Genomic DNA, 14,152 nt, shown 5'->3' on the forward strand with positions numbered 1-14,152 from the left:
AGCTTCATAGGAGCCTCTAAGTTTGATCAAGGAGAGTTTTTGTCAATATTAAACTGGTTTTCCCTTTACACCACATGTGCAGCCCCGCCACCCATTTCTCCACCCCCGAGGCTTTTTAAAACAAAATTACTGAAATTATGATTATGGAAATTCTAGAGGGGGTTGGGAGGATCCCAAGCCATGTAGGAGGAGGTCAACTGACTACAACTCCCATAGCCCTCGCGGGGCTGCGAGCCGACTTTCCCTCCCGCCCTCAACTCACCGAGCTGTGCGCCTGCGCACACGGTCCTGCGCTGAGAGAAGTGGGCGGGGACACAACGACGCTCCTGAAGGAGGAGGAGGAGGAGGTGGTGGAGGAAAAAGAAGAGACCATAGACTTCTACTTCGGCCTAGAGCGGCCCTTAAAGTGCGTGGGAGAGGAGGGCGGGCGGGGACCACCCAGAACTGGCCGCCGGCGGTATCATGGCGTCCCGGAACCCCCCTCCCCAAGGTGAGCGGCCAGGGCCCGAAGTAGTATTTGAGACGCGGCTCACAGCACTCGACCTTGTGCCCACAGCGCTTTTTCCTTCCCGTGTTCCAGGGATCACCCTTTCCGAATTAGACTTCTCCCTAACCGCTCTGCGGAACTTAAGCAGAGGACGAGACCCCCACCCCCAACACAACCCTACCGGACCTTCACCTCTAGCCCTTCATCTCCATCTTCAAACGTATTGTTTCTATTTTTTTGAATCCCACTCTGAAATGATTTCGCCTCCCAGAAGAAGACCCTCTCTTTCCACTGATGAAAAGACCCTACTCAGACCCTGACCCTATTCTGAGATTGGGGTGAACCTTCACTTGCTGTGTAATTCAGAACTGACGCTGGCCCGGTGTCCCCAGGCGATTCCTGGGCCTTTGGAAAGGATGTGGGGATTTTATTACCAGGCCCTTTACTCTTGAGGCCCTAGTCTCAGGAGTCCCCTTCTCCCACCCCCAGTACTTGGAATTGAACCCAGAGGCTCCCTACTACTGAGCTGCCCTTTTTAAATTTTGGGACAGGGTCTCTAAATTGCGCAGGCTGGCTTTGAATTTGGGATGCTCCTGTCTTAGGCCTCCCTAGGAATATCCAGGATTACAAGCGTTCGCCACCATGGCTGGCTAGTCTCAGGAACTGAGTTAAATAAATTTATTAATTTCCATCTGGACATTTTTACCATAGGCCAAGAGTAACAGTAAGCTAGATTAAAAGAAAAATGTATAGAATATTTCTGACTTTCCATTGACTCTATTTTTTTCTATTTTGTGTTTCAAAGAATACGAAAGTGATGACGACTCTTATGAAGTGTTGGATTTAACTGAGTATGCAAGAAGACACCACTGGTGGAATCGAGTGTTTGGCCACAGTTCGGGACCTATGGTAGAAAAATACTCAGTAGCTACCCAGATTGTAATGGGTGGTGTGACTGGCTGGTGAGAACAACATCATTTTCATTAAATTTCCTTGGGAGCCTGGCTGTTGTCCTTTTTATAAATAGGCCAGAGTCACCATGCACATTCAGTGGGTGTACACTGTTAATTTCAGAAGAGTACTACTTTGAGGGTTTTCTGTGATCACATTGGTGTGATGTACCCTCAGAGACTTCCTGTTGGATTTTGGTAATCCCCTTTCTGCATGCCCAACATCATTTCACTTTTTTCCCTCCTTATCCTTCCTTTGATTTTTTAAAACGTATTTCCTATTTCTCAAGCTTAGCAAATGTGGATCTGATTCAGTGATAGTAGATAGGAAGAAATATATGAAAAAATTATATATAAATTTTTACTTGCCAATCAGTGTCATCAACTGGAAAAACCTGTGAGAAACTCGTATAGCAGAACTGGCCTCTAGGATTGTCAACCCTGTAGAGAGTAGTGTAAATGCTCAGTAAAAATTATTGATGAAAGCCAGCTCTGTGACCCATGCCAGTAGTCTCAGCTATTTGGGAGGCTTGAGGCAGGAGGATTGCAAATTTCCAGGCCAGCCTGGGCCACTTAGGGAAATTCTGTGTTAAATTTAAAAAAAAACGGTGGGGGTGGGGGGTGACTGGGGATGTAGCTCAGTGGTAGAGCTTCAAAAAAATTGATGATACAGCTAACTTTTTTTGTGGGCTGCTTCAGATTATGATAGTGCTTTAAAGAAGAGCTGTGGAATATTCTGTGTTGGAATTAAAGGACTCATTACTTAGTGATATAATAATATTGTGGGGTGCATTAAGGAGTAGTTAGTTAATAAACAATCTAACCAGGTAAAACATCAGACCACATCATTAACATAGTTGCTACTATGGATATAATTCTGCTATTTTTGGAACAAAAGATTAGTCAGGTAATGGGGGAGGCAGAAAAAAGTTGGATTCTTTTATTTTGAAAATGTTGATGATTGTAGAGAATTTTTAAATTTAGGGTGCTTATGAATAATATTTTTTCTTTAGATTCTGTGTTAAATTCATCTCATATTAAATATTAACATTTCCACTTAATAAGTGTAAATTAAAAATTTTTTTAAATTGTTTTTTATGAGCTCAGAATAATGGTGCACTCCTCTAGGCCCTTTTGTAAATACCTTTTTATAATAGAGACAGCTGTGGCACAGAGGTGCAGTATTTATTCCTGATGTGTACTTATTAATGCTGCTGTATGAAAAAAGCCTGCAATTAGAGGAGAGATTTCTGATCAGGGCTCTGGTGATTCAGATAATTTGCTGTAGGTTGATTGCACCTCTCTCTCCATAATTCAGGGTATGGCCTTCTGTTTAAATAAGCCCATAATTTGGTGCCCTGGGTGATTGGTTAAGTCAGAGCCAAAAGCCCAATATTAAAAGATATTAAATAATTGAGAAATAGAATTATCAGGTCATTGTACATTTTCGTCTTGTACACTATCCTTTGATAAGAAGCCCCATAATTGACAGTTTGCTTGGAAAGCCTGGAGACAAAGCAGCAGAATTTAGTAGGTTCATCTTAGTTACTAATGTCATCAAACAATGATCAATACAAGCTTATGGAGTACCCAACCTGGTTATGTGGAAACCTGGCTATTTGCTGCTTTTCCTTTTTCTGAGCCTTTATTGCTGTCTCCTCTATGAGGGACACATTTTTTATAGTAATATATACATTTGGAGTATAGCTGAGTGCCAGCCTAAGAGCTATGTAATAGAATGCTAATATTATACAGATGATTTGTTGTAATGACTTTAGATTCAATATAGTAAATTTTTAGAATTTTCTTTGGGTATAAAATTGATGCGGTATTATATATTAATATATTAAGGAGAAATGGTTAGTGGGGCACTAACCTAACCAGTTAACAATTCAGACCAATTCATGTCAAAGATATGAATGAGAAACTAAGGAAATTATATTTAGCTGTAGGTAGCCTTAGTTTTCTGGGAGTTTTTTTTGCGCGTGCGTGCTTGTGTGTGTGTGTGTGTGTGTATGTATGGGGGGTGCTGGAGCCTCTGCGGTAAGCCGGCACTCTACCACTGAGCTACATCCCCAGCCCCACCGTACATTTTGATCATAAGAAATTAAAACTAATATTAGGATGGGGTGGTTGCTAGGAGACATGGAAGGTGCAAAGACCAGTTAGCATGTCCTTAGAGTGATCTGGAAGTGAGGTAATAGAAGCCTGAACGGTTACCAAGGTAATGATGCCCTTAAGAATGGAAAGGAAAGAAGAATCAGATAATGCTTTGGAGATAGAGAATATAGGACTTTGTAATCAGTTGTACCAAGGATGAAGAAGGTAGAGTCTGAGAGGAATGTGAGGTAGCAAGCCTGGAGAATGGTACTAATAAATTGGGACTTGGCAACAGTTGTTTTAGCTGGAAAGATGTTCTTGCATATGTGGTTCTAGGTACTGGAGAAGTCCATTCTGTGGTTTCAAATGTTGGAAGGTGTATTAGTTTTCTGTTACTGTTATAACTAAGTACCACAAACTTGGGGAGTTAAAACAACAAATTTATTCTCTCACAGTTTTGGAAGCTATCAAGGTGTCAGCAGAATTGGTTCCTTCTCGGAGGCTCAGAAGGAGAAATCTGTTCCATGTTTCTCTCCTAGCTTCTGATGATTGCCAGCAATCATTGGCATTCCTTGGCTTGTAAATATATCACTCTAATCTCTCCCTTTGTTGTTATCACGTGATCATATTCCTTCTGTGTCTGTGACTCTGACATGACTCACATTGGATTAAGTCCTACCATGGTCCAGTATAACTTCATCTAATAATTACATCTTCAGTAACCCTCTTTCCAAATAAGATCACATTTTGAGGTTCTGGGAAGGACACGAATTTTGGGGGAACACGAACTCAGTGCAGAATGCTAGAGTTAGAAATCTGAGATTCTTTTGTACACTATGAACCTGGAATACTAAGAGGAATATGAGCTCACTGAAGTATAGGCTGACACTGTTACAGCATAGATGAGACAGCACAGATTTAATATAAAAATAGATATAGATAAGGAGGCTCTGAGAAATGTGGGCTGAAGTGTAGTCATAAAAGTGGAACTACATCTGGACCTTAAAGGGTAGGAAAGCTTTAGATAGGCAGAGCTAGGCAGAAACCCCTAGAACCAGGGAGATTAGTAGCTCAAGCAAAGATGATAACTATTTTGAAATTAATTGGGGTGAAGCAGAAGGTTTAGGTAAAATGGATGTTGGCCAGGTGTATGCAATATCTTGACTATATTAAGTAAAAGAAAAAAAAATCACTTTTATTATGGGAAATTTCAGCCTGCCCAAATATAGAAGGCATATAGTGAACCCCTAAGTACTCATCATTCAGTTTCATTAGCTACTCTTACCTGTAAATCTTCCTCTTCTTTCCATCTCTTATTTTGCAGTAAATCTCAAACATTTTGTAAAATATTTTTTTAGTTGTTGATGGACCTTTATTTTATATATTTATATGTGGTGCTGCGGATCGAACCCAGTGCCTCACACATGCTAGGCAAGTGCTCTACCACTGAGCCACAAACCCAGTCCTCTCAAACATTTTTAGATTGTATATTTTTGACTAGCCTGTATGACTAAAGGGAAACATTGAGGGTTTCTGAGCAGGCACAGGACATAATCAAAAGGAATGGGAAGACATTAAGATTTTATTAGGGAAGTAATAAGAAGTAAAAGAGGATAGAGTTCAGTATATTGATCTTATCTTTTGTTATTTCTTTCATTAAAGGTGTGCAGGATTTTTGTTCCAGAAGGTTGGAAAACTTGCAGCAACTGCAGTGGGAGGTGGCTTTCTTCTTCTTCAGGTATGTCACTTTTATGTGCTTGCCTGTGTTTACATAGGTAGCTCTTAAGAACTAAGAATGTCATGTTTAGCCATTTTATTGTCCTTTTTTTTTTTTTTTTTTTTTTTTTTGCGGTACTGGGGATCGAACTCAGGGCCTTGTGCTTGCAAGGCAAGCACTCTACCAGCTGAGCTATCTCCCCAGCCCCTTTACTGTCCATTTTAACAGAAGGTAGAATTTTTCTTTTGGATATCAGTGTATGGAAAAACTGCAGTGAGTTTTGAAAGCTGACATCTTCATAAAAAACAACAAATACTTCCAAGATCTCCAAGTGTAGTTTGATCCCAGCTATTAAAAAGACACCACTTAAAACTTGTAAATTGAAATTAATCTAAAAATTCATTTTTTATTATTACCCAAATTTCCCTTAAAATATCTCCCTAGCAAAATAAACATTTCTCCAATAATATAACCTACTTATCCTGACCATTTTAAACTTGTTTAAAATTCACATGCATAAAATTCAGAAAGTCTCTTTTCCCCCTGTTTATAGAATTTAAAAGTTCTCTTCTTTCCCCTGTTTCCTACTTACACAGTTATTCTCCCCAGAGGAAGCTGGTATTAACAATTTCTAACATTTTTTTAAACACTAAAGAACCATAATAATATAGAAAGTGGAAAATTAGGTTTAAAAATAACTATCCATAATCCTATTTCTGAGGCAGGTGGATTAAAATTTTAATTTTGTTCATCTTCCTCTGAGTATAAGGTCTAAAAATGCTTTGCCATTAGAGGATGTTTATCAGGATATTATCTGGCATTCATGTCTTTTTGGCATATATTTTCCCCAAAATATCATTCCCTGAAGATCAAATGTAGTAAATCCAAAAATTGAAAATCTCTGGGAATGAATGTTAGCAACAATTTTAAAGATACAGAGAACTGTCAGTTATACCAGATTTAAAAAATGATTGATGCTTATAGCAACCAGAATCTGACTTCAGTATCTAAGCCATTGATCCTGTAATAACCAGTGTAGCTGCCCTATGTTCAGAGGGACTGGATCATGTGTCCAGCACTGATTTTGAGTTGTCTACTAAACAGATTTTTTAAAGGTATGTATTTTCTGTTTGTGACATTATTAGGAGTAATTACTTACTGAGGTAAGAGGTGAAAAAGAATATGGTTAATGTCTAAAATTTAGTCCTTTGGATGCGAGTGTTTATGTACAGAAGAGAATTTTCTTTAGGCTGATTTTGACCTGTGTTTGTAAGGAAGAACATATTTAATTCTATAGCTATTTTGAAAACTAATTATCATTTCTGTTTGGTACAAAAGAATATACTGGACTGAGCTGGCCACAGTGACACATGCCAGTAATCCCAGTTTACTCAGGAAGCTAAGGCAGGAGGATTCAAGTTCAAGGCCAGCCTGGGCAACTCAGTGAGACCCTGTCTCAAAATAAAAAATTAAAAAGTCTAGGGATGTAACATAGTAGTAAAATGTCCCTGGGTTTTATCCTTAGTACTACCCCCCCCCCCCAAAAAAAAAAAGGTATTGGCTAAAGTAGTTTTCTAAAATGTTCACAGAAAGAGAGAATTGTGTATTTTAATCTAGTGTGCAATGAAAGTTTTTTAGAAGTTCATTTCTGTCTACTCAATATAGATAATTCAAACCCACATTTTGCCAGGTCTTATCTACATTAACTACTTTTTTCCCACAAATTTTAACTATCTTTGAAAACTCAGTAGGAGGAATCTGAAAGAGGAAATACAGAAACAAATAGCTTTTAGGCTAATTGACTAATATTTTTTAGGCTTGCTTCCAGATTTTTCAACCTTTACTTACAGTTAAAGATAAATGTTAGTTTACTTAGAACTTAAAATTTTTCTAGTAACAATATTAAGTGTTTCCCAATAGATATTTATCATACTACTATCTTAAGATAGACAACGGGACCAGGTGCAACACCAAGGCCCAGATCCCAGCTATTTAGGAGGCTGAGGCAGGAGAATCACATGTTAAGGGCCAGCCAGAGCAACTTAGTAAGACCCTATCTTAAAATAAAAAAGAGAAAGGGCTGGGGATGTGGCTCAGTGGTAAAGCACCCCTGGGCTCAATACCCAGTACCACAAAACAATGGGGCTTGTCAGAGTATAATGTTGTTTACATGTACTTGATCACAACCATTTAGAGATTTCTTGTTCCTTCTCTATTCCCACTTTTTCACTTGAATTAAAAAAGTACATAATGGTATATATATATATTTTTATATTTTTGAAGTTATACATGTACATAATTCAAAGGATCTAGTAGTTGTACAAGACTTAGTACAGATTAGAGTAATTCTCTGCCTCCCTCTCTACCCTCATTTTCCTCTCCTTTGAGGCAACCGCTTTGAACTCTTAGCTGATTTTCCCTTTCCCTAAACAAGTTAATTGGACATTTCTTGATCTTTCAGTCTTAGGTATTAACTTTTGGCTTCCCATTATGAAATATGAGAATTTAGCTATGGTGTATTGAATTGTTCTGTTCTCCCCAACCCTCCCCACATTCTCACACACTTGAATGCTCTCTGCTCATCCGCACCCACACATTATGAGTTGTTACTCCATAATTGTGTTAGATCATTTCCTGGAGGTCACTGAGCATGTAGCATCTATGAATTTAGGTCTTTAACTTTGTTTAAGAAGGTTTTGGCTGTTATTTCTTATAGAAAGTTTGGGATTATTTCTCTAGACAACTCCTAGTTGCTTAAATCTTTTGTGATCATATGTATGAAATAGTCTGTCAGTTTAATCTTTTAGACAAATTTGTCCTAGAGTCTTCTCCTCTTCTTGTTTTACAGACTTAGTAAACAGCTTGTATCCTAGGATTTCCCTTCAATGCCATTCTAGATTTTCTCTTTGCTTTTTTTTTGTTTTTCCAGTACTGAGGATTGAACCCAGGAGTACTCTACCACTGAGTTATATCCCCCAGCCTTTTATTTTTTATTTTGAGACAGGTCTTGCTAAGTTGCCCATGCTGTCCTTGAACTTGCAATCCTCTTGCCTCACCCTCCTGAGTACCAGATTACAGGAGTGTGCCACCATATCTAACCCTTTATTAATTTTCATTCAGTCATTTATTTACACCATTTTATTACTCAAATTGTTCTGCCTTTGGCCATTGGGAGCTCTTTCAGTTGTGCATTATCTTTTTAAATTTATCTGGTCGTCAGTGATCAGGTTTTGTTTTGTTTTATTTTTACTTTTATTTATTTACTTACTTTTGTGGTGCCAGGCATCAAAGTCAGGGTCTCAGACATGCCAGGCAAGTGTTCTATCACTGAGCTATACCTCCAGCCCTTGTTTTGTTATTTAACTGGTTCCTGCATAGTTTGTTCCTCTAAGTTTAGTTTTGTTTTGTTCCCCTCTCTCTTCACTGAGGCTCAAACCTGGGGCCTCAAGCATTCAAGGTGAATGCTCTACCACTGTGCTACATACGAATGCCTTCTCTAGGTCCTTCACCCCTTCCCTTCTTGTTTTCTTTGATATTCAGTTTTAACGTTAAAGGTCTTCCTCCATGCCTGATGATCCTTCATTATCCTTCATTCATATTTAAGAATTGAGCATGAAAGTGGGAATGGGAAGCTTCAAATGTGTGATAGGACTTTCCATTCTTTGGGAAGTTTGACCAGTCCAAGAAAAATGATCTAAAAATCTGAAATTGGAAGTTGGAGGATCTTCCCATTGAAACAGCGCAGTTAGATCACTTATGGTGAGGCTCACAAAAAGTCCCATCTACCTGTTTATAGCTTTTAATCAGATATGAATCTTTACCTGAAAACCCAGCCTTATTTTTAACTTGGATGCTTTTATTCTACAAAAACCTCTTTACCTAATTTCATAAATATTTTAGTGTTTGTAGAAAAGTCACTTTCTCCCCAGTCTGTTGGTTTGCTTTTCCCTGGAATGACTCAGATGAATTCTGGGTAGACAAGACTTAAGTGGGTTCTGCATAGTCAGTTCTTGGAGGTACTTGTCAATTAGGTTGAATATACACGAACCCTACTGGCGTCAGATTGCTTGTCCTTGGCCAACTCTGCACTGCAGTATGCTGCTCAATTTGAACTGGTATCCTTCACTTTGAGCAGATAAGCTTCCAAGGGAAGATAGCAGTGCATTTCTCAAGAAGATCTGTTCAGTGGCAGTGGTCATGTCAGCGTCAGAGAGCATTCTCTCACTCACTAGTAGGCATGAAAGGGCTTTTGGGGATAATCTAGCACAGTCCCTTTGTTAGACTCTTATTTGAGCCAGGTTAGTTAATACTGCTTTGTGGATTTGGTATTTATCATCATTCATTCATTGTGTTTTATTCATCTATTTGCCTGACATTATTCAAGACTCTAGGAACATAGAGATTCACAGTCTACTGGGTGAAGTAGGAGTTGGCAAACAAATTTAATGATCTGGTCAGTGCTGAGCACAAGGGTGAATGTGGAACTGAGAGAACGGAGGAAAAAGACTATGACTGCTTGGAGGTATCAAGGAAGGAAGCCCAGAGAGGCATTCATGTCCTTAAGCATCTCAGGGTTTTTCATTTTCCCTGAAACTATTTGACATTTTAACCTAAAACATGGAGGAGTCTTTAAACTCCATAAAAGATTCATCTCAGATAACCCCAGATTATTTTTTGGTTAAGAATGTCTATGTAAAATTTTTTTCATGTGTTGTGTTTCAAATGCTGTTTGTGAGAATTTATTTGATTTGTCTCATTAAATGACTTCCTTTATTCGTTTGCTGGGAATTGGAGGTAAGTAGATAAGCTGTCACCCCAGGGAATGTGGTTAATTTTTGGTTATTTTATCACCAGTAGTATAACTCAAGATTAACTTTTCAAAAAATTTCTTAAAATGTTGAGTCTTGAAAATGACAATTGATTTGGTGATTGCTGTTAATGGTAGCATAGATAATATTTGGCTTGTTCTAATGAAAAAATAATGAACCTTAGTGAAAGGAACCTTTTCTATATATAAATAAAGCCAACCCAAAAAAAAAAAAAAAAAGCCATGTACATACATAAAATGTTTATACTTCTCACAAGCTTTGGATTGAGTGAGATTTATTGAGATTAAGCAAAAAGTTAAATTCTGAAAAAACATCAAAGTAATCCACTAGTTTGATTATATAGTGTCAGTCAGAAGTTTTTTTCAATTTGTATGTAGAAAAGGCTCCTTTCCCTAGGGTTCATTATCACCTTAGTGCCTGCCATCTAAATCCTGTGTCTAGTACTACCAGAAAAAGCTTTCACTTGCCATTTAATTTGATCACCTGTTCTGCTGTGGCTGAAGTTTGAAGTGATAATAGGTAAATAAACTTAGGAAGAAATGTAGATAAACAGATTCTTATGTGGATAAACGGATTCTTATGTGGAGTCATTCACAGAGAAAATACAACCTGAGATTTCTAGTATTTTATGTGTGGTTAAAAGTCAAAGCAATGTATTAAAAGATTACAAAGAGAAACAGGAATGTAACCCAATGGTAGAGTGTTTGCCTAGCATGCACACCACCGTGGGTTCCATTCTCAGCATTATAAATTTAAATACAAAATAAAAATTACAAAGAAAGCATAAGCTCAGTAGAAGTGATTTATAATGATATGTGTGTGTGTGTGTGTGTGTGTGTGTGTGTGTGTATAAAATGGTATATATTATGTATACTCATGTGATTATTTATATTTGATTTTATTGTTTGGGGGCACCAGCTTACTGTATTGACTTATACTCAACAATTGAGCAATACTCAATTGTTCCTGTTCAGATTTTGCAGTGTCTGGGTAGCACCATATGAGAATTTTTCTTATGATTAATAGGCATTTAGCCATAGTTGCTTTGAAAGGATTTATGGCATGAGACTTGTGTAGAGCATATTTCTTTTATATTCTACTGTCCAAAGTAATTACCATAAAGTAGTTAATGAAGAGCCTTTATCTGGCTACTTAAGATGTCTTTAGTGACCTAATAACTGATTGGCTTCTGATTCATAGTAATTAAACATCTATTTAATGAAAAGATACTATTTATTAACTATATAATTTTGAGTAGTTTCTGTCCTTTTTAACTAATTCCCTATTCCAAAAGGTATAATAGAGTTATAGTATAATTATAATTTTTGGAATTTTTCCCATCATGTACTATACTTTTCTATGTAATTAGTTATTTATGCTTAATGTCTGTTCTCCCTAACTGACCTGGAGCTCTCTGACGGTGGGGCTTATGTCTCCCTTCAGTGCTTGGCACAGACTATGCACTCAGTATCTGTCGAATGAATAAATTAGTGAATAAATAACAGTTTCTTACAAGTTTCATGGATTCCTTGCAATCTAAATGTTAATACATTCCTGGATAATAGCCATTTTTATTACATTTTTGCAGATCGCCAGTCACAGTGGCTATGTGCAGGTCGACTGGAAGAGAGTTGAAAAAGATGTAAACAAAGCAAAAAGACAGATTAAGAAACGAGCAAATAAAGCAGCACCTGAAATCAACAATATAATTGAAGAAGTAAGAAATACAGTCTCAGCTTCTCTTTTTGTTACTGGGTCTCACAGAAAATGTGACTGGGGTTTTTCTCCTTTTTAAAAAATGATGTTTTTAGTCATATATCTAGAGTGTTAAGTAAATTTTGGGATCAAAACACCTTTTAAATCAATTATTATTTTTTCAGTGGTTAACATAGTTTCCCTTACTCACCTCCCACCCATTTTGATCTGCATGTAAAAGCTGATAACATTATTCTTCCCCAATTTTTCCTCTGCTTTTATAATTGTAGGGGTGTGTGTGTTTGTATGTGTGTTTATGTGTAGTATAATAAAAGTAAAACTACTCGTTTTTTTTCTTGAGCTAGAATAGTTTGAAAATGTAAATACTTTATTTTTGTTAATATGAACAACATATTAGTTTTGTTAATTTGTGTATTTTCTCACACTGTTTAGAATCAAACACTCCCTTGCCTTTTGTTTTATCCTTTTACCTTCACCAATTTTCAATTTTGAAAATTTTCAAACCAGTTGAAAAATTGAAAGATAAAGTGAATACTCAAACACCCTTTACAAATTGTTCACATTTTGCTGCATTTGTCTGTGTGGGTGAGATTTACACTTCGTTGCCCTTAACTATTTAACATGTCATGACTCTTCACCCCTAAATACCTTAGCATGTATCTCCTTAAAAGTATGAATATTCTCCTTCACAACTACAAATACTATTATGAATCCAAAAAAATTTAACAATACAGTAGTATTTTCTAATATATAGTTCATATTAAAATTTTTCCACAAAATATCTTTTATGACTTTTTCCCAATCAAGAATTATGTATTCACCACATTTTGGCTAAGACCAAGTGAAGAATTATGTATTTCATTTGGTTGTCATATGCCTCAAGTTTCTTTTAGTCATAAATAGTTCTCTCATCTGTCATCATACCCCACCTCCAGTCTTTTATGACCTTGACATTTTTTAAACATCTAGCAGAATATTACAGAATTTGTTTTTTTCTAATAACTTTGTTATGGTCTTGTTTGGGTTAATTGTGTTATCTAAGCAGCTTTTTAAAATCTTATATGTATTTTGTTCTTACTGGCTAAATGGGCTATTTATAAATACCATGCCTTCTGTGCTATTTATTAAATAATCGGTGTTAATAACTTGATGAATGGACCATTTACACCTGCCCTATAGTTAGATTTCTTTTTACCTGTGAGATTACTGCTGCTTGGATACCAATTATTTCAGTGGCTGAAGAACTTTCTGGGCCTGACTGTGGGCTCTAGGCTTATTCAGTTTGTAATGGATAGCTGTGGGATTTTGCGTGGTGTTTGGCACCTGCATAGTAGGTATATAGGAATTTTTGCTGAATATTCATTAAATTAAACTGAGAATGTTACTTAGCTCAAGGTTCAACAATTAAGAGTAATTTTTCAAATGTATCTTTTTTATTGTGGTAAAATATATATAACATAAAATTTGCCATTTTAAAATGTACAATTCAGTGGCATTAAGTACATTCACATTTCTGTGCAGTTAGTACCACTGTCCATTTGCAGAACTTCCTTTTTAATCATTTCAGTGTTCCCATTAAACAAGTTCCTGCAGTTTCTCCCTCTCCCTTAGTAACCTCTGTTCTACTTTCTGACTTTATGAATTTGACCATTCATAAGTAGAATCATACATTTGTCCTTTTGTGTCTGTCTTATCTCACTTAACATGTTTTCTAAGTGCATCCGTGTTGTAACATAATTAAGAGTATTTTTGTTTAAAATTTACTTTGTTTTTCAGGCAACAGAATTTATCAAACAGAACATAGTGATATCCAGTGGATTTGTGGGAGGCTTTTTGCTAGGCCTTGCATCTTAAGGACATGAATGTTCTACCCTAGCAGTGGATCCAACTGTGAGAAGGGAAGTGGTGGCAGCAGGGTGATCTCTCAACAGCACATGCCACCAGAGTCTCCAGAACAAGGAGAAACAACTAGCTGGACAATACCCAATTCACAACTTAGCATTTTGCCATCTGAAGCTTGGCAAACTAGTATCTGCTGTAAAACAACCTATATGGTATGTGAATAATAGTATTCTGGAGCAAAACATGGCTTTTGTCATTTTTTAAACATTTGCATCTGTTTAGAAACTGGCCTGTAAGATATCACTATTGCATATAGATATGGAGAGAGAAAAAAATTGGTTAGATTTATTGCCCAATAAAATATCATCTTTTTATTTAAATAAGGTGTTCTTCATTGTGCTTTACAGTATAGTGCCAGTAATTAAAAACTTCTCTTATAGCTTCCATGTTAGGGCTGACTTTTTTTTAAAGTTATGTTTGCAATAAACTGGTGCCCATTTGTGAAAGACTT

General features: G+C 36.9%; 1 protein-coding gene across 1 annotated transcript; it reads left to right on the forward strand.

Moving 5' to 3' along the window:
- Nucleotides 1-330: 330 nt before the first annotated feature.
- FUNDC1 (FUN14 domain containing 1) lies at nucleotides 331-14,024 on the forward strand. The gene is made up of 5 exons (XM_079124005.1): nucleotides 331-490; nucleotides 1,293-1,449; nucleotides 5,200-5,275; nucleotides 11,672-11,800; nucleotides 13,576-14,024. Exons 1-5 carry the CDS (start codon nucleotides 463-465, stop codon nucleotides 13,651-13,653), a joined length of 468 nt encoding a protein of 155 aa, XP_078980131.1. The 5' UTR covers nucleotides 331-462; the 3' UTR covers nucleotides 13,654-14,024.
- The last annotated feature ends 128 nt before the right edge of the window (nucleotides 14,025-14,152 follow it).

The sequence above is a fragment of the Sciurus vulgaris genome (assembly GCF_902686455.1).
Source record: "Sciurus vulgaris genome assembly, chromosome: X".
Lineage (NCBI taxonomy): Eukaryota > Metazoa > Chordata > Mammalia > Rodentia > Sciuridae > Sciurus > Sciurus vulgaris.